Source organism: Elaeis guineensis, chromosome 7 (genome assembly GCF_000442705.2).
Source record: "Elaeis guineensis isolate ETL-2024a chromosome 7, EG11, whole genome shotgun sequence".
In the NCBI taxonomy this organism is placed as follows: Eukaryota; Viridiplantae; Streptophyta; class Magnoliopsida; order Arecales; family Arecaceae; genus Elaeis; species Elaeis guineensis.
In genome coordinates, this window is record NC_025999.2 from 102,531,107 (window position 1) to 102,551,929 (window position 20,823).

Sequence of the window (20,823 nt, forward strand, 5' to 3'; positions counted from 1 at the left end):
ACGAGGAACTAGAAATGTGCCAATTACAGCTTGTATGCAAATGATATTTTATCGTCTTGTGAAATACTTCAATACGAGACATGCCCATGCTTTGAGATTTATAGAGGAGAATCAAAATAATTTTTTTATTCCTCATATTACAATTAAGATTGCTGAAGATCAAGTTAAAGCTAACCAGCATCGAGTAACAGCATTCAACATTCAAAGAGGTATATATGAAGTGCTTACGAGGAGAGCAAGCGCAGGATTGCGAGGTGGAGAAAATTCTCATACTGTTATTTTAGCTAAAAAAAATATTCTTGTGGAAAGTGGAATATGTACAAATATTCATGTTCACACATTTTAGCTGTGTGTCTAGAAATTACTGTACATTTTAGTGGTTTTGTGGATGATGCATATACAATACAGTTACAGCATATATAAATGCTTGGAGCGGTGACTTTAATCCTTTACCACATGAAGATTATTGGATGTATACACATATGTTCAAATATATTCTTGATCATCATCGTTTGAGACCCAAGCAGAAAGGTAGACCAAAGTCAACAATACTACGAAATGAGATGGATGATAGGCGAATAAGAAGTAAGAACCACTGTGGCATTTGTAAGGAACAGGGTCATGACCGCCGTCGCTGTCCTAGGATACTTCAACATACTTCAACTTCAAGCAGTGGAAGAAATTAAAGTCTCTGAAGATATATTTTTGTCATTATTTTATATATTTCTGTGAGATGAACTGAAATTTGTGTTTAAGTTGTATTGTGTGACAATATTGTGTTTAAAATATATTTCTCATAAAATAAATGGCTATTATATCATATTTCTTATTTTTTAATGTACTTATGATAATATCATTATTTTAGATTCATTAGCGTATTATGGCTTACGATCCGCAGTATCCTGATCCTCGAAACAACAGTATTCTTACATTGTAGGAGCACCATCGATCACAGACTATTTTAGATGACGGCGTAAGCATTCAAATCTTATTTACTATTTAATTTTTTTTAAAAGTCATATATATTATCTAATTATTATATTTTATTACAGGAGCCCAGACATCTTCGTCTACGACGATCCGATGCTGACTTTTGAAGGACAGAGGACATCCCACATAGAGTGCTGGATTATTTACGATATCTTGGATTCTATAGAGTATATCGGATCGATCGTATATAGATGGACGTTGGTCTTATTTTTGCTTTGCTTGAGAAATGGTGTCCAGAGACACACACATTTCATCTTCCATTTGGTGAGGCGACCATCACTTTACAAGATGTCAGCATCCTTACTGAACTACCAATTGATGGCGATCCAGTTACCAGAGTTGATCCTACGCTTATCATTCTGGAGTGGCAGGCTTTGTGCTTGCGATTGCTAGGGTTTGAGCCCGACGTATATTTTTTCGATCATTCACGACTCAGGATTGAGTGTTTGGATGATCGTTATCGATATTTTAATATTGCGGATGATGCACCAGAGGAGATGATGCAGCAGTATGTTAGGGGTCAGGTGCTGTAGTTGTTAGGTGGTGTCCTATTATCCGATACTTCATCGAATAAGATGAAGTTGATATTTTTGCTATTATTAGAGGATTTAGACTTCACTCGTAGACTCAGTTGGAGCAGTGCAGTACTAGCTTGCCTATATAGAGCTATGTGTCGGAGTTCTTATGCTGATCAAAGCGAGATTGATGGTTATCTTGTATTATTACAGGTATGTGAATTATAAATTTTTATTTTAATATTCATATTTCACATTGGATATATTATGTATGATTTTTTTTGAAATTTATAGATTTGGATATGGGAGCGTATACCGACTATCAGTCCATTACGACGTCAGTTACTCGAGATGCCATCAGAGCAGCATGATCCTGATGTTCCATTCAGACTAGATGGACTATTGGGATATAGGTATAAAAATATTATTTTTATTATTTGAAACTTACTATTTTAAATTCGATAAAATTTATTTAACATGAGTAGATTATGAAACAGATGGAACATTGCATTCAACGTTCATTACGTATCGACGAGAGTGGCACGGGTTTATAGGTGCCAGTTGGATACATTAGTTGATACATATAGACGGATAAATTTCAAATTTTTTACAAATATTATTTTACAGTTATCATAATCTATTAAAATTTTAGCTTACTATTTTTTTTTATTTTAACTCTATCAGTTTTTGTGGGAGCAATATACAGATGAGATATTGGTTATATTGCCGCAGATGTGTACAGTTGGACATAGCATATGGACTGCTAGGGTGCCACTTATTTATTTTGATGTGGTAGAGTGGCATCTTTTCGATCGTGTCCTGCGACAGTTTGGTCAGATTCAGGGCATCCCAGAGCAGTTTGATACCGGCTAGGGACTTCATCGTATTGATGACGAGGTAGAGCTCGTATTGACTGGCGTATCAGACATGCAGCATATATCGATATTTGAGATGTACGTTGAGATCACATTGTTCATGATGATCCCATTTTGAGAGATCGTTCATATACCGATGACTACATAGCTTAGTTTTTTAGTATTATAGTGCGAGTCATTGGACAGTCTCGATATGCAGTTCCCGGATACGAGGGCGAGAGTTCTGCTGTGCGTCTTTTGGTAAGACTACAAAAATTAGTTTATATTATTTGTGTTATATTTTTATTTTATATTTTATAGTATATTGACTATTTTATTTTTATTTTGTAGATTGATTCTATGTCGGATCTTGTGTTGGATGCTCGTCGTACTTTATCTACGACTGATGAGGACGAACGAATTCGGATACTGCATGAGATAGAGAGAACAAGTTCTGGAACATTAGTGGCGATTGGTGTTGATCCATATAGCTGTGCGCCTTTGTATGGAGCAGCCGATGCGCCAGATATGAGATGTACGCCATCACCATATGTTCTACATATGCCATCACCGCATATTCCGTAGATATCATTATTAGATGCTGCACAGATGCCACCGCCTTTTGATTCACAGATGGCAGCGCCTTCTTCTTCCTACATCCTCCAGATGACATCACCAGATACCAGTTGGCCACATGAGTATGATACTTTCTTTTCAGGCTCATCCGTGTATCCAGATGAGAGGGTTGAGCGGGTCGTTCAGTCCGTAGATGATCCGACAGCATCAGTTATTCCTGAACAGCATGACCAGCAGACCTCCTCCACTGCTATAAGGGAGGAGCTGTCACAGCAGGAGCAGGAGCAGCTGGCGAGGACTTTTCTGAGAAGGTCCCAGCGACCACGGGCACCACGACGTCCTTGTGGGACTTAGTCTTTTTTAGATTTGTACTTAGTATTTTTGTAACATTTATTATACTATTTTTTGTACACTTGATATTTTTATTCTATTTAATATTATTAAATATTAATTTTATTTTATATTATTTAATTTCAAGTGATCGGATATTATGCTTTGTAGATATGGATATACATACTCGAATGTGTCTCAGAACATTAAGAGGAAAAAAATTATGCTAAAAGGGCTATAGAAATTATAACGTAAAGTTATGCTAAAGTTATTTCAAGTGAGAGATATTTTTTCTTTTTTTTCTCATTTTTTACTTCTTTGTTTGGAATATTTTTAAAAAAATAATTTGAAATGGAAAAAGTAATTTGAAATAATATTTTTTATTTCAAATAAAATTAAAAATTTTATTTTTTTTAAATTAAAAATTATAATTTTTATTTTTTAAAAAATATTTTACTTTTTTATGCTATTTTATTTTAATTTTTTATTTTTTATATATATATTTTTTAAAAAATTAATTTAAAATGGAGAAAATAATTTGAAATGATGGTTTTTATTTGAATTAAAATTAGAATTCTTATTTCTTTATATTCAAAATTATAATTTTTTTTTCATTTTTTTCATTTTTTATGGTATTCTTTATTTTTTTAAATTTTTTAAGATTTTTTTAGATATTTTTTTTTTAAAAAAATAATTTTGAATGAAGAAAATAATTTAAAATTATTTTTTTTATTTTCATTAAAATTTAAAATTTTATTTTTTAAAATACATTCAAAATTTATATTTTTATATTTATATTTTTTTCTATTTTTTTCTTCTTTTATGATATTTTTTTAAAAAATTAATTTAAAAAGAAAATTGTAATTTGAAATGATGATTTTTATTTGAATTAAAATTAAAATTTTTATTTTTTAAAATTTTGAATTATAATTTTTATAATTTTTTTATGATATTTTTAATTTTTTTTAATAATAATTTTTTTTCATATATTTTTTTAAAAAGTTAATTTGAAATAAAAAATTAATTTTTATTTTTATCAAAATCATAATTTTTATTTTTTTAAAATTTAAAATTAAAATTATTATTTTTTGACTTTGTTTTTTGAAAAAAATTAAAAACGTCATATCAAATGGTGTTTTTAATTTTTTTTTTATGTGGTCTATGTAAAAATTGGGGGTGGGTGACGTGGATAATAAAATACTATTTTGAATGATGTTTTCAAATTTTTACATCAAATCGATAAATAAATTCAAACTTATATTATTTATATAAATAATTTTTTTTTTATATTATTTTGGAAAAACACTCCATGTTTTTGCCTAAGATTTTTATCAATAAAAAGAATATAAGAAAAAAAAATAAGTATAAATGTATATATAATCTAAAAGCGAGGGGGAGCGATCCCACGATTTCTTTTTAAAGCCACCGCGCGGTTTTCGCCATACTCACCTACCACCGACGGAACTCTATCTCCCTCCCCGCCGGTTCCTCCCTCGCTCACTGGTAAGTCCTCCTTTCATCCCAGAATCAAGCTAGGGCTAGAAATGGGTTTGGATTTATGTTTTCCCTTTAAATGGATCGATAGTCGAGGAGAAAGAACATGTGAACCCTAGAGATCCATCAAGCTCCAATCTTGGTGTGGGTTTGGTTTATAGTTTGAGGAATGATAATACACAGGAGCTAAAATATATAAAATCACAAGAACCACCTGCACCTGGTGATGGAATTAAAGAGAACCTGGAAATTTGGAGGCCACCTAGAAGAGCGTTTGTTTTTTTGTTGCTTAGAACAACAGAAAGAACGAGGTTTGGGAAGCTCCCTGATTTCTCTTGATGCCAGAAATCAAAGAAGATGGTTTTTGGGCTTGTACTGGTTTTCAGAGACAGATTCTGAGCTTGGGTTGCTTCCGATGTGTTTTTCTAATTTTTATAATTTCTGGCATTGATGGATATCTGTGAGTTTAATTTTCTTTATCACAATCTCTATCTCTATGACTTCATACCTATTAAAGGGAAAGGAGAGAGAAAACTCAACTCCTCTCCAAAATTCAGGAAAATTAGAAGAAAAATCTTCTAAAATATCCAGAAAAGTTAAAAAAAAAAGATCTAAGTATGTTAAACATACTATATATTTTATAATTATCTATGTTAAAAATATAATTAGAAATATCTAAAATTATTTTAGGAAAATGTAATTGCAGAAAGGCGTCCATTTATAGTCCCCATGTAGAAATTATTTTAGAAAAATGTTATTTGTCCCCATGCAGAAATCATTTTAGAGAGGCGCAGAAATTTTAAGGAATATCTAAAAATTAGAAAACTCGATCTCTATTTTAATTTCACAAAAATACGAAGGAAAATCTTGTGAAAACTGTGCATTGCATGGGTATCATTCTTGCTAACAATTATGCGATAAGATGCAGAATATGACCTACCTACATAGTGGAAAATTCTTTAGATCCCTTTTCCCTGTTTACAGCACAGAGTTTGCCGTTCTTTTTGAAGAAAAAGTAATTCGATCGGATTGGTTTATCTTCAAACTCACACAAAATAAGTTACTCTGAATTGTCATTACTCAAAAAAAGTTAATCTGAATTGTGCTTGACACTCTAAACTATGTCTAAACTAATCCATTAGAATCTGTTGTGGAACACATAAGTCCCCAAAGTGCTTGGTAGATGGACTTATTCATGCAGTTCAACACAAACTAAGAAAGTTAGTATCTGACAGCGTAAAGGATTATTTGATGTTTATTATTGATTCATGTGGTTACTTTATTCTCTTGTATTTCATACCTTTTCATGCCTCATATCTTAATAAATTTAATATTTGAATACCAAAAAGAAAGAAAAAACTCAAGATATTATATAAGTAGGAAAAAGAAAAAAGAAAAGACTTAGGAAATTACTTTGTTATTACTCTCTTTGACCAAACTTCATACAGATTAACTTTATTTTCCTCTCCCCAAGTTTGAGATGTAATATATGTAGTTGTGTATTTTTTGGAAGTGTCATCAGTGCCAGGATTTTTTTTTTTTTACTTCAAAAGATATATCATGCAATTGAAAGAAAAGATGGATTGTATTTGACTTCAATTTCTTCTGTTGCTTGCATGTTCTAACTCTTACTGTTTTCTTCCCTTTCTGGGTTCCTTGACTTTCATGGTAACTTAACTGGTCTAGCATCATGTATATGGAGTGTATTGGTTTCTAAAGGAAAGTGAAATGGGCTCTCAAAATCCATACCTTTCTATGATTTTATGATTTGGTCCTTTAAGTTTGAATTTTTCTTTTTGATGAGAGTTTAGTTAAATCATAAGAAGTGAATTGGTTTCTATGAGATAAATAGTGACAATCATAGTCTTTTTACTTGACACCTTACTAGCTCTAATGTCTATTTTTTATCAAATAAAAACTGAATCAAAAACAAAGAAGTGCTAATGCATCTGTCTTGCTGATTATTCTCAAAATACCACAAAGCTTCCAATGAGTTACTTTTGTCTTTGTTATACAGGACTGTAGAGAATCATTGATCCGAAAATTTTACCAGAATAAAGAAAGAATATTTGTCATAATAATGCAAGTTGCATGATTCTCATAAACTCGAAGTACTATTTATGCACTTCAAATCCATTTATTGTATGAAGTTTTCCTAATATTAGACCCTGGACATGATAGATGGATTTTACTTAATTCACATTTTTCAATTAGAGTGGCTACTTCAGTTGACCCACCATAACTATCTACATAGAATTTGTTTGTACTTGTTTGGTTTGGATGCTGTATTTTTTTGATAGTGTTCCTTTAATCAGCCAAAAAAAAAAAAATACAAGTCTTTTCACTTGATGCAGAACTCATAGATGATACTAACTCATTTTTCTGACTTTTAAACATGTTTATGAATTCTTGAATCCATCTAAACAGGCATCTGAAGAGAAAATAAAGAGCGAACCAGGTACAACCAGCCACTGCAATGGGGAGTACAAAATGCACCAAGAAGATTGAAGAACCATCTAGTGACTCATCATCAAAAGGAAAGAAAGGTTTACAGATCGAGGGATATCCAATTGAGGGATTATCAATTGGAGGACAGGAAACATGTGTGATATTTCCCACACTCAAAATGGCCTTTGACATTGGTAGATGTCCCCACCGCGCCATCTCCCAGGATTTTCTCTTCATCTCCCATGGCCACATGGACCACATTGTAGGATCGTCGCCCCCCTCCTCCCTCCACTTCTTCCTCTCTTCTCTTACGTGTTTTTTTGTGGTGTAATGCACCAATATCCTTGCTTACTGACAGATAATGTGCAACTTTTGTTTCAAAATGCATAATTTTTCTATAATTTGTTAGACATTTTATTTTTGTCTAGTGGCATTCTTTGTTTGAATTTTTGGATTAAGCTCCAGACTGATGCATTGACATCTTGAAGCAACATCATTCACCAGATAACTAATTTGTTTGCAGTTATGGAGATAGGTCCAATGTAATTTTTATAATATGTGTATATTTTTTCCAGGGCTTTCTAGAATTATATTATGCATCCATTCTAGTAGTCTGAGCCACTTTGTTGGTGAGGCCTTATGCTGTATGCAGTGTGTTTGCCTGTCTACACTTGCTCTGCTTATTATTGTCTTACATAATTATACCATTGTAGTTTGAGTATGACATTTAAGAGTGACAAACAAGAAAAATGCATTTCTCAAGAGCTGGAACTATTTAGCATATAACATCAATATGAAAAAAAGTATTGATGATCATGGCTATTGATAATATCTGTGACATGCATTGCACGTGCTAGAATTAAGTAAGAAATAATTAAAAGGTAATTGGGCAAAAAAATGCTTGTGGATGGTATGTGCGATGCCAGACTCTATTTCTGGAGCAAGTATCATGTTTGAGCTTTTAACTCCCCTTGTATTGCATATATATCACTCCCCACAAAAGTATACCAAACTCAATCCTACTTTAGTTGAGCCATTCATAGCATAAGATAATATCAGAAGAGGAGAGGACTCTTCCACAGGACTTTTACATGAAAGTAGAAAACAAACCACATTTGGACTCTTTATTACAAAATATCACAATACTTATTGCTATGAATAATTCACATCCTCACAGGATGTGATACCTCCACAATTCCTGTTTGGTCAATATCTGTGTTTCAATTAAAGAGTGATCTTTGGAACAAATACAATGTCCGTCCAGCAAGTATTTCACCTCTCCAAAAATTTTCATGGCTGTGTACTGGATTGCTATTATCAAGCCGCTCATGGAGATGCATATGTTTGTAGTGTCTCAAATGGCATTGATACATTTAGATTGCTGATGGATAATCTAACATGATCATGACCATTGTATCATGTGTTCTTTTCAGACACTACCAGATAACGTGACATGGAAATGTGTTGACCATCATGTGCATTTTTCTTTGCTATATCTAAGATTCTGGCCTGACTGTCACCGTTATGCATTAGGGAGGACTTCCCATGTATGTCGCTACACGTGGCTTGTACAGAATGAAACCACCAACTATATTTGTTCCAGTATCTGTGAAAGAAAATGTGGAAAAACTATTTGAGGTGCACAGGGCAATGGACCAATCTGAATTGAAGCACAAGCTTGTAAGCTTGGATGTGGGTAAAGTCCCATCTTCATTCTAAAAATTTTTCATTATTATCTTGCTTGTTATTTATAACCAAACAAATTAAAGCTATCATGAATTTACTCGCCTGCAGGCGAAGAGTTTCAGATAAGGAAGGACCTTAAAGTGAAAGCATTTAGAACTTTCCATGTACTACCAAGCCAGGTAGGAGATTCTTGGTCTTTAACACCAATGCTTCTTATTTTACTCTGGTATATGTATCGACAAAAAAGGACTTCCATATCTTTCAAGTCAGACTGACTTTTATATTCTCTGTAAAATAATACAGGGTTATATAATTTATTCTATAAAGCAGAAACTTAAGCAGGAATATGCGGGTCTCCCTGGAAATGAGATCAAGAACTCAAGGTTATCAGGTGTGGAGGTCTGTCTTGTTAGACATTTAGAGATAAATTATAATCAAGAAATACATACAGAACTAGAAAACATGGTGCTCTCGACAATTGTTGTGAGAAGGGTGTCATTGCATTGATTGCTATACTGTAACTTTATGGTGACTTGCAGATAACTTACACAGTGACAACACCTGAAATTGCTTTCATGGGAGACACCATGTCAGATTTTATAACTGATGCAGACAATGCTGATGCACTAAAATCACGAATTCTCGTCATGGAGGTGTCCTTTTTACTGTCATCCATGTGTTATAGTTGCAATCTAGTTGTTCCTTTATACGGTCATATGGCTCTAAATTTTGACATATTGTTGTTTATATAATTGTAGACTATGTCTCTGTCTGCTAGTTTGAGATTTGGATTTTGAATGATTAATTTAAGATCATTCAGATTAGTTCTGATGGATTCCTTGGAAAAAAAATGCTGCTTGTAGAGCATTGGTGTTATGCCGTTGGCTATAAATTTGATTCATCTCATATTATTCTGCCACTTTTTAGTAAGAACACTGTGGGTGATGTTTTTCCCGTTAAATTTTCTGCAAGGAGATAGTGGTCTAGTTTAAACAAAAAATTGTCCCCTTAATTGAATTTTTCCATGCTACTTTTCTGCTGACTAATATGTGCACTGGTTGCTTTTGTTTCATTGAATTATACTTTGCTGTTAATAGTTTCTAAAAGTTGCACTTGCCTCTGGATACAACACTTTGGCTGTGTTGTAGATACTTGTGCATATGATAAAACATTATAATTTGATTTCTTGATATGCTGTAAAGGAGAGACATCTCACTTGAAATCGACAGTATGTAGCATCTTCAGATGTTGTATCAATTGCAATGAGCCTGCCTTCCTGGAGAGCTGAAGATATTTACTTGTTTTATAGGTGGAAAATTAGTGACTTTTGTCATTGATCCTTCCCTCTCTCATGCCCTTTTTCTTATCTGTGTGACTGCAGAGCATCTAAAGGCCTATCAATTTTAGTCTGCCAAACTGCTTGTACATGTGCTTCTGTCCTAAAACAGCCTGCCACTGGTGACAAAGTATCCATGGTGGTATAACCACCATATTTCTGAACTCTCTCCACAATCAAGCAAGGTGTTAGATGTATATTTAAGACACCAACACATTACTAGAAGGATAAGTCGTCAAGCCAGGACAGCCACTGGACAGGTTATGACCATTAATTCTACTCATGTCTTCTATTCTTCCTGGCAACTGCCCTGCCAAAAATTGATTTTTCAGATTTTCTAATTGGTGATCCACCTAAAGACCTTTAACTGAGAGATACCAGTTCATTGCAGGGCAAGAGCTCAATTTCAATTTTAGAACTCCTTACTGTCCACTCTTTTTTTATTGCTTTCTCTTTGCTCTGTTAAAGAACTAGTAGCTGCTGTACTGATGTTCATTAGATTTTTTCAAGAGATCAAAACGAGCATTTCTGATGTATAACTTGGCTTATCTTTGGTGCCTGCTGAATTTTGCTACATGTTGGTTTATGAACATTTGTAATTATTAAATGCACCTGCAATCACTTGGTATAAGGCAGGATATGAAACCAGGCTCTAGCCTCAATGCTCCACTCTAAAATGTCTCTCATGTTTTTATTGGTCAGCTGATGTATTAGCTGCTTTTTGTGAGTTGGTGAAGTCTTTGTATGTGAACTTTTCTTTTCAGTGGTCTCTACCAGACCATGAATTATTTTTGTTATTAATTTTACAGAGTACTTTTGTTGATGATGCTGTTACAACAGAGCACGCAAGAGAATTTGGTCACACTCATTTGCTAGAGGTTACTGTATATGTTTGATTGATGTGAATTTGAGTATCGATGCTTGTTTCCTACTTTCAGCTTATTATGTCTTAATACTGGACAGATGGCAAGTTATGCTGAGAAGTTTGAAAACAAAGCTATCCTTCTAATTCATTTTTCAGCTCGTTATCAACCTGAGGTGAGCTTGCTTCTTGTTTTCATTTTCTCTCTCTCTTCTTTCGGAGATGCTTCACTATAATTGTCTCTATTGAATCCTTGGAATTTTTTATGAGTTCGTCTGCACCATTCATTCTTACGAAGAATACATACTCCTATTCTCCAACAATTCCTCACAACTTTGTGTAAGCTCTTTATGGATACCCAGAAAATGAAATGAAGAAAAGTCAAAAGAAACAACAGAGGAAAAAGAAGGCAAGGATTTTCTCCTGTGACATGAAGAAATAAGTTCGAAGAGGAACATGTAGAGAGTGTCAAGGATATTAGCTTGACCTGTTTGGCTTTTATTCTCTTGAAAACACTATTGACACACAGGAAGATAGGGCATGTGAAGAAGGTCTCGACTCTTTATATTCCCTTGCCATTTCCCCTATTTCTAAACATCAGGATAGAAACCCTCCATTACTTAGCAACTAGACAGGAATTCGTGCATAAACCTGAGCTTGTCTTTTCAATCACCTCTTCTTTGCTTGATCATTTATCCTTGAATTTCAAACTTCCTCTAAACTATTTGTTTCTAACTGTATTTTCTTCCTATACTTTAGCATCCTCATCTCCTAAACACCAATCTCTTTCTCATTGTTAAGCCTCAGGGTTCTGATTCCTGCAGATTTTGGACCATAACTAATTAATCTTACTGGAGGTTTCATTGCATGCAGACTGCAGTAATCATGGTACACTCGGAGCATGCCTTTACTAAATGCACCATAATTTTTCTGTGAATATGCTCTCTCTCTCTCTCTCACACACAGACACACACACACACATACACGTGTGTGCATGCACACGTACACATTTTGCTCCATTCTAAAATTTCTCATGGTTATCAGTCAAAATTATTGCTGCACAATTCTGCTGATCTTCTGACACTTATCCTCCGAAGTTTATTTGATTATTGTATTCATAGTATATATTGATCATTTGGTTAGCTATTAATAGCTATTTCTTCTTATGGTTGGCACTGGTTCTTCAGGATATCAAGGCAGCTATTACTAAACTGCCTTCATCCTTTTCTGGTCGAGTTTTTGCACTAACAGAGGGCTTCTGACTTCATGAGTCATTTAAACCCTGGCACATGCAATGTAAGAAAAATTGTGAATCTGGTTCAAAGTTCTGCCATTCTTCAGAAATCATGCATTGTTAAAGCTGTACTCTTCCCTTTTGCTCCCCTCACTTCAAATAAAGATTAAGCTGTTTTATTGGCATTTGTAAGAGCAATTGAGTACTATTTTATTGAACTGGGTTGGAATGCATTGGTCTGAATCTAAACCTAAATTCAATCCATGAGTTGTAGTTTTGGGTGAGAGAAATATACTTATTATTTTATGTCAAGATTCTTAGCTAGCCCCAATGGAAATAATTTCCATTATGGTGGTCTAGTTGCTGTCAGGTCAGTGTTATGAACACTAATGAATGACATTGCATTAGTTTTTCCAAAAAGACTAATTGGAGAATGTTGTTCTTCAAAATTTTGGATGATATAGTACACAGGTGGTATCAGATTGTTGTTAATTTTTCATAGTTTCCATCCTCTTTTTGCTTTTTGTTCCTTGTACTTCTCTCCTGTATGTCGGTTTAGACCTGCACCAAAAATCAAATCCTTCTCTTAGATCGAGAAAGAAAGCCATTTCCATGTGTTTTGACTAGCAATGCTTCCTACTCTGCTCCATCGCTGCGGATATTGTGCTGTATAAATCAAGAACCACAATGAGCGTTGGAAAAAGAGGCCTGCAACTTGGACATGAGAGAGGGAGGAAAGGAGGTGCAAGCAGAGGTGGTTTTTGATGGTGGTAGAAGACCCATGTTCTCCGAGCCACTGCTTCCCCTCGACTTTCTATCCCATAAGCTAGGTGCCGAGCACCACATCGAGATCGCGATCGCGGAAGCTGTGGCAGACGTGAGGATGGGGAGAGAGAGAGGAGAGGAAGAAGATAGATAAGCGATGAGGTATTTTTGGGTCTTACCTCTACTCTGATGGTATACGTAGCACTCTTCCACGTATAAACCTTGAGGAATAAGTTTCTTCTCAATCAATCTTTATATGAAATGAGGATAAGAATAGAAAGATCCTAGATTGTTTGTACCTACAAACAATACTCTCGTCTCCCTTTTTTTTGGCCCAGTTAATTGAGAACAAAAATCGAGATCCTGTTGACACCGTGGAGGGCATTCGACGGCTCTCGTGAGGACGAGCTTCCGAATCTACGTCCGATTGCTTGGTCGATAAAATTCACCGGCAAGGCAGCTGAAACCATGGAGTAATGGTAATGTTGTCGACTTCGTTACTTCAATTTAAAGTGAAAGGGGATGATGGGATCGGGTTTGTCCGTACTCCCTTTATTTTTTATTTTTTCTAACGGAGGCAATAAATATAGTTGACTCATTTGTGATTTCATTGAAGAGTAGCTCTGCAGAAAAGGGAAAGAGCCTAAAACAAAAAACAAAAAGCAAAAATAATACTGATAAATAAGAATGCAGCAATAAATGATGGATGAAATGAAATCTGAAACAACGATTGGACGGGAACATATTTTAAACTCCTTTTCGGTCTTTCACTCGGGCACATGCCTGTCTCCTTTCTCTCGTCCTCCCTCCAACGTGGTGAGACCACGCCGGTTCGCTCTCCATGCATCCCCCCCCCCCCCATCGAGATGGGAAGTAGGAGGCATCAGCATGCACGGCCGGCTTTGCAGCCGAGCGGACCGGCAAAGCGCGTGAGCCTTCTCACCCATGTCCCTGGTTTCGCCCTGATGAAGTCCTTCCTATGGAACGTCCTTGTGTTTGGAGTACCAGACTCGCGGAAGAAGGCTCCGTTCTGCATCAAGTCACCCTCGGATCTCCACGTCCACTGCTTCCAGACATCCTCCGTCGCATAGTCCCTCTTGGTGACCTACAACACCACCCAATTACATCAGCTCAGCCGCTCTCTCATTCATTCATTCATTCTTATTTTTATCCTGGGTGTGTGGTGTACGTCTCATTAATTATGTGCGAAAGATGAGAGGATCCGAGAGACTGTTCGTTGGTGGTCTTTTACCTCCTTGGCAAATCTCAGAGGAGGAGCGATGAACCGGTTCCCTTGGCTGATGATGGTAGGGTGCTTGCTACCACCGATGGCATACATCATCCAGTGGGTGTAGTCATTGTTGACGACGTGGAAGAACCCCCAGCGGCACCTGCTCCATAAATTTATGTATTAATTAGATTCGACTCGCACACATTTAACCTCAACCTTACCAAAGGATTAATTCGCAAGCAAATCCGAATTGGAGACTTAATTGGGTCCCCACCCCACCTTGGCATCCTCTGCACAAGGCCTTTCCCGAAATGGTTGAAGGCAACGGTGGCCTGCATTATCGAGTCATTCTCGTTGGAATCGCTGGCACCGAACAGCAACACCTGAACGAAGGAACGGCAGGCCGGTGCTGATGATTAATTAATTAAACCACTATTAAGGATGACAACATATATAACAAGCGTGCGTGCGTACGTCGTTGTGGTGGGTGAAGTGGCAGTTGGAGATGGTGATGGCAGTGGATCCCTCGATGGCATCGATGAGGCCGTCAGCACAGTTCCTCATGGAGCAGTGATCGATCCAGACGTCGCTGGAGCCGTAGATGGAGATGCCATCACCATCGCTCTTGGTCCTGAGGCCGAAGTGGTGGAGGGAGTCCCTGATCATGCCGCCGTTGCTGGGTTTGATGTCATGGATGTGGAGGCCATGGATGATGACGTTGTTCACGAACTGGATGGTAATCTGGGCGCCGTAGGCGATGTGGACGTTGGCCCCGCGGGCGTCGATGGTCTTGTTGCTGTTGATCATGAGCTCCTCCGAGAGCCTGATGATCATGTCGCGAGCGAAGACGATCCAGAGGGGTCGGTCCTGGATGACGCCCCACCGGAGCGTGCCGAACTTGGGGTTCACCAGGTCGTCGTCGGAAGGATCGGTCACCACGTAGAAGTCCCCGGCCTTGCCACCCGTGGCATGGCGACCGAAGCCCTTCCCACATGTCGCCAGCTTCTTCCGGTGTTTGATCCAGTTCTTCTGGCATCTCCAGCACCGGTCGATCGGGTTGGTGGCCACGCACTTCCCCTTGAACTTTTTCACACCGACCGCTCTCAGGCTTCTCCGAGTGCTGTTGCGCGCCTCCGCCAGGGCCCTGCATACAAATATATATATATATATATATATATATATATATATGCATCCCCCCATTCACGTTCGTTCGTTCATAATGGTAATTAAAACATGTTCATGGGTGGCAAACCAATCCAAATTACGGGAACATTACAGGGATCCAAGCATTGTCGCGGAAGGGGGGAAAAAGGAAGAATATTTTAAGAAAAGAGGGGCTTACAAGTGAACGGCCTTATTGAAGTGGTTGGTGACGGCTTCGGGATCGGGGTGGTAGGCGGCGCGGGATCGAGCGAGGGCCTCTTCCGCCTTCTTCTGCCAGTGGTCGTCAAGCTCCGGGATATCGGCGCCGGACAGGGCAGCAGAGGCCAGGAAGATGAGGGAGCAGAGGAAGAAGCTGGGTTTGGTACGGACGCCCTCCATTGTCAGCTGGCGAAGCTTATCGCTCTCTTCTAATTCCTTCTTCTCTTGATCACAGAATATATTGTACGTGTATATATATATATATATATTTTTTTTATGTTATCTTTGAGGTGGTGGTATTGGAGGGGTTCGGTATGGTCTAGGAGACCACCGGACCCGACCAGACCAACCGACCGAATCCACGAAGACTAGAAAGACAGAATCATGGTCCGCTCGGCCTTTACTGGGGATTACAATGACGAGGCGTCGAGGACGTTTATATAACGGGGAGGGTGTCGCTCAAAATAGAAATAAGGTGCTGTACAAGAAAAAAAAAAAAAAAAAAAGAGGAAATAGAAACAAGGTGGGAGGGCGAGAGAACGACGGGCGGAAGGGAGAGCCAATGGTGGTGGTCACCCACCCTGCGTGATAGACGGCCGGCCATGAGCTTGTCTCGCTGTTGTTTTCTTCCTTGTTTTTTGGTTTTCTAGTTATTTCTCGGCCATTCTTTTGGGGGGAGAATCGGATCTCAAGGCTTCCAAGTCCGTCGGAGCTTTTGCAAATAATAGGCTAGCTGCTAACAAGCTGCATCATAGACACGTGACCCCTAATATCTGAAAATGGTTTTAATTACTGACAACATATTAAAAAAATATATTTTGTTAAGTGCAACAACAACCAACAACGACGCTGCTGATCCTACCATCCACACCTCACCGGTATTAGGGTGCATGCCACTAATGCAGCTTCCATCCGATATGTAGACAATGTTATGAACAGTGCTTTTTAGGGATATTGATTGATGAAAAGAAATCACAGTTTCTTTTTTGATTATATATTGTTATGGATAGAAAAAAATTTTTCCTCGATTAATACCGACGCATAGGAAAAATGGGCCCGATCCAATCTCGATGATGGCCAATCTAAACTAATATGGTATTTGATTCATGCTAACTAGAAAAATTTTAGAATCTGCATGATAATTTATCGTAAGCGAATAAGGAAGAAAATAACAAAATATCTCTCTAAATAATGTAAAAGATTATAAGTATATTACATCTGATAAGACAGGGCTAACCATCTGATTCTCATTTTTTCTTACGGTATCTAAGCCTCTGTCTATAAATAGAGGCCTACAAGGGATCCCAAGGTATGAAACACTTCTCTTCCTAAGCACTCACTCTTTCCAATATGTTAGCATCGGAGTTGCCGCCGTCTTGCCATCACCGACCAATGATCGCCATCCAACTCCAGCCAACCCAAGATAGATTTCTGCCGCAACATATTGGTGCTAGAGAAAAAGTCCAGGTCCATTTATGAGGAGTGAGTATTCAATGAAAAAAGTTCCATCGCACTACTCCAACACTGAGTGGATCCGATCATTCACAGATCGATCAAATACAAATCAAGATCGACCATTTGCAGATCGATCGATGTTAGTCAGATCCGACTGCCTTCAAATCGGTCTGATGCCGATCAGATTCAGTAATCTTCAAATCGGCCATATACCAATTAGATCATATCATATTAGATTAGATCGGTTAATGCCCTCCAAGATATCCTAGTCGGACTCAATACTGGAAGGCTCAAACAGGAGAGGATATTGCGACATCCAAATAAGGAAGGAGACTACGGGAATCCTTCAATTTTTGAATTATTTTTGCTTCCTTATCTATATTCAAAATTTAATTTAAGTTCTTGGTAGGATTCAAACGAGGAAGAAAATTACAATATTCAGATAAAAAAGGAGGATCTAAACGAAGAACGAGATCATAGCATCTAAATGAAGAAAAAGATCATAGCCTCCAAATGAAGAAGGAGATCGCAATATCCAAATAAAAAAAGAGAATTCAAATGAGAAAGGAGATCACAATATTCAGATAAAAAAGGAGGATCCAAATGAGGAAGAAAATCGTAGCATCTAAATGAGGAAAGAGATTGGAGGATCCAAACAAAAAAGAAGATCGCAGCATTCATATAAGGAATAAAACTATAGAAATCTCTTAATCATGATAAATTCATACTTCCTCATCCAAATAATAAAGGACATTCCACATATTAAAATTCAAATAAAAAAAAATCATAAGGTCGATCTCCCAAAGGCCAATCTCCTAAAGGCCAAGCTTCCAAGCTAATCTCTCAAAGGCCAATCTCCTAAAGGTCGATCTCTCGAAGGTCGAGCTCCTGAAAGCCAAGCTTCTTGAGACCGCCTCCATAAACCGACCTCTTGAAGGCCGATCTCCTACAGGCCATGCTCCCAAGCCAACCTCTCAAAGGCCAATCTCCTAAAAAATGATCTTCCGAGCCGATCTCCCAAAGGCCGAGCTGCTGAAAGTCAGACTCCTCAAAGCCGCCTCCATAAGCTGACCTCCTAAAGGCTAATCTCCAGTACGCCAAGCTCCCAAGCCAACCTCTCAAAGGCCGATCTTCTAAAGGCTGATCTTCCAAAGCCGATCTTCGAGCTCCTAGAGGCCCCTCCATAAGTCGATCGACCTTCCGAAGGCTGATCTTCCAAAGCCGATCTCCCAAAGTTCGAGCTCCTGAAAGCCAAGCTCTTCGAGGCTGCCTCCATAAGCCGATCTCCTGAAGATCGGGCTTCCAAAAATCGAGCTCCCGAAAGTCGACCTTTGAAAGCCAACCCCCCAAAAATAAGCTCTAAAAGCCAAGCACCTCGAGGCTATCTCGATAAGCCGATCTCCCGAATGCTGGGCTCTTGAAGTTGACCTCCCGAAAGTCAACCTCTAAATGCCGATCCTCCAAAAACAAGCTCCTGAAGGCTGATCTCCTGAAGCTGACCTAAGGAGACCGACTTGACTTAGCCGACCTAAGGAGGCCGACCTGACAAAAGCTGATCGAGGGAGTACAAGGATTTTTTGCAGGCCTGAATGTAATGTTGGATTGGGCAGAAGATCTCGGACGACCATGAGTGATGAATGCCACTTGTCCCAAGATAAGTAGAGCAGAATCTCCTGATTATCCAAGAAGCGAGGGCTAACCACGAAGGACCTTTGGAGCCTATAAATACAAGTTGACAGGACCGAAGACCTCGGTGACTAAGGAATGAGGGCTAATCTATAGAACTCTCGAAGGTTTCTCGTTTTATAGTGAGCAAAGCCGATGAAGACCTCGACGATTAAAAAGCGAGCTGGACAACCTATAGGACCCTCGAAGGTCCTTCATTTTTCAGCGAGCAGAGCCAATAAAGATCTTAGTCGCATGAGAAGCGAAGACTAACCTATAGGACCCTCAAAGGTTCCTCATTTTTTCAATAATGAGTAAAGCCAATGAAAGCCTCAGTAGTCAAGAAACGAAGGCTAACCTATAAGGACCTTTGAAGGCCTCTCATTCTTCAACGAGCAGAGTCGATGAAAAATCTCAGCTGATCAAGAAGCAAAGGCTAACCTAAAAAAACTTTCGGAGGGCTAACTTATAAGAACCCTCACATGAGAAATAAAAGTTAATCTAAAAGAACCTTCGAAAGACAAACCCATAAGGACCCTCACACAAGAAGCAAAGGCTAACCACGAAGGACCCTCAGAGCCTACAAGACATCTGAATCGAAGACCTCGGGCAACCAAGCAAGATTAGCATTGGCTACTACTTGAAGTTGACGTACTCTCTTTGTCCGACCTAATTCTAGTTCGGACTTGAAAGTTGAGGGGCTTATATTATGGATAGAAATTTTTTTTTTCGTATAAAGCCGATGCATAAGAAAGGTACGTCTGATCCGATCTCGATGATGGTCGATCCAAACTGATATGATTTTTGATTCACGCCAACTAGAAAAATCTTAGAATTTGCATGACAACCTATCGTAAGTGGATAAGAAAGAAAATAACAAAATATCTCTTTAGATAAGGTAGAAGATTATAAGCATATCACATCCGATAAGGTAGGGCTAACTATCTAATTCTCCTTCCTCTGCACGGCACCTCAACCTCTATCTATAAAAAGAGGTCCATAGGGGACCCTTAAGATATGAAATACTTCTCTCCCTAAGCGCTCACTTCTTGCTATTTATTCTAAAGATCTAATTTGAGTCTCAGAGGGTTTCCACTGAAGCCAACTCCTGTCGGTAACTTATTTTATAAGTCTACCACCATCGTCCTGCCATCGTCGACCAACGATTGCTATCCAATTCCAACAAATCCGATCCAAGATGGATTTTTGCCGCAACATATATTATTTCATTATAGAAGTTAACAATATCGCTGAATATGATAGATATTTATGGTCTATTTGTTTCACACTCTGAACCCATGACGGTGTGATAGTTTGGTTATCATAACCAAACATCCGAACATAGTTTAGTTTAGGAGCCTTAATCACTTGATTCTCCTTTCTTCTCATGGCACCTCAGTCTCTGCTTACAAATAAAGATCTATAGGGGACCCCAAGGTATGAAACACTTCTCTTCCTAAACGTTCACGTCTTGTCATCTGTTCCAAAGATCTAATTTGAGGGTCGAAAGGTCCCCACCGGAGCTAACTTCGGTCGAAGACTTATCTTGTAGGTTTTGCCATCGTTGTACTACCATCGTCGATTAATGGTCGCCGTCCAACTCCAACCAATCCGATCCAAGATGAATTTCTACTGCAATATATATTATTTCATTATAAAAGTTAACAATATCATTGAATATGATAGATATCTATGGTCTGTTTGTTTCACACTCTAAACCTATTGATATTGTGATAGTTTGGTTATCATAACCAAACATCCGAACTCAGTTTGGTTTGGGAGCCTGCTTCAACATTTTATTGGTGGTAAGCGGTGCCAAGTTCTTGCATGGCCCAATTATAGGGATAACTAGCATGTAACCTGCACATCATGCACAGATATCCAAATTGGTCCAACTGGATTTGTATTAAAAATATCCTAAATTAATTTTTAAAATAAAAATATACAATATAAAAAATCAAAAATTATCTATTTTATAGAGAATTTGCAAATGTAAAAATACACACACACATACATATTG

At 37.7% G+C, this 20,823-nt stretch overlaps 2 protein-coding genes across 3 annotated transcripts; one reads left to right on the plus strand and one right to left on the minus strand.

The window, feature by feature from the left end:
* The first annotated feature begins 4,579 nt into the window (after positions 1-4,579).
* Positions 4,580-12,587, plus strand: LOC105047926 (nuclear ribonuclease Z). Of its 2 annotated transcripts, none has more exons than XM_010927069.4 (9): positions 4,580-4,768; positions 7,187-7,469; positions 8,741-8,903; positions 9,002-9,072; positions 9,197-9,292; positions 9,433-9,546; positions 11,039-11,107; positions 11,193-11,267; positions 12,279-12,587. In XM_010927069.4, the coding sequence occupies exons 2-9, from the start codon at positions 7,236-7,238 to the stop codon at positions 12,351-12,353; spliced, it is 897 nt and encodes a 298-aa protein (XP_010925371.1). In that variant the 5' UTR covers positions 4,580-4,768; positions 7,187-7,235; the 3' UTR covers positions 12,354-12,587. The 2 variants fall into 2 exon arrangements, with proteins under 2 accessions (XP_010925371.1, XP_010925373.1); XM_010927071.4 differs by lacking the exon at positions 12,279-12,587 and adding an exon at positions 11,916-12,272.
* Positions 12,588-13,677: 1,090 nt separating this feature from the next.
* LOC105047925 (pectate lyase) lies at positions 13,678-16,110 on the minus strand. The gene is made up of 5 exons (XM_010927067.4): positions 15,664-16,110; positions 14,796-15,465; positions 14,601-14,704; positions 14,343-14,481; positions 13,678-14,195 (listed from the first exon to the last, which is right to left on the minus strand). The coding sequence occupies exons 1-5, from the start codon at positions 15,861-15,863 to the stop codon at positions 13,974-13,976; spliced, it is 1,335 nt and encodes a 444-aa protein (XP_010925369.1). The 5' UTR covers positions 15,864-16,110; the 3' UTR covers positions 13,678-13,973.
* Between the last annotated feature and the right edge of the window lie 4,713 nt (positions 16,111-20,823).

What these genes read in the sequence shown, in the direction of transcription:
- LOC105047926 (XM_010927069.4), top strand. Translation starts at nt 7,236, where the DNA reads ATGGGGAGTACAAAATGCACCAAGAAGATTGAAGAACCATCTAGTGAC. An exon ending in ATGGCCACATGGACCACATT is followed by an intron (nt 7,470 to 8,740) that starts GTAGGATCGTCG and finishes GTTATGCATTAG; the next exon opens with GGAGGACTTCCCATGTATGT. An exon ending in GCTTGTAAGCTTGGATGTGG is followed by an intron (nt 8,904 to 9,001) that starts GTAAAGTCCCAT and finishes ACTCGCCTGCAG; the next exon opens with GCGAAGAGTTTCAGATAAGG.
- LOC105047925 (XM_010927067.4), bottom strand. Translation starts at nt 15,863, where the DNA reads ATGGAGGGCGTCCGTACCAAACCCAGCTTCTTCCTCTGCTCCCTCATC. An exon ending in TTCAATAAGGCCGTTCACTT is followed by an intron (nt 15,466 to 15,663) that starts GTAAGCCCCTCT and finishes ATTTGTATGCAG; the next exon opens with GGCCCTGGCGGAGGCGCGCA. An exon ending in CTCTGAGATTTGCCAAGGAG is followed by an intron (nt 14,196 to 14,342) that starts GTAAAAGACCAC and finishes GTGGTGTTGTAG; the next exon opens with GTCACCAAGAGGGACTATGC.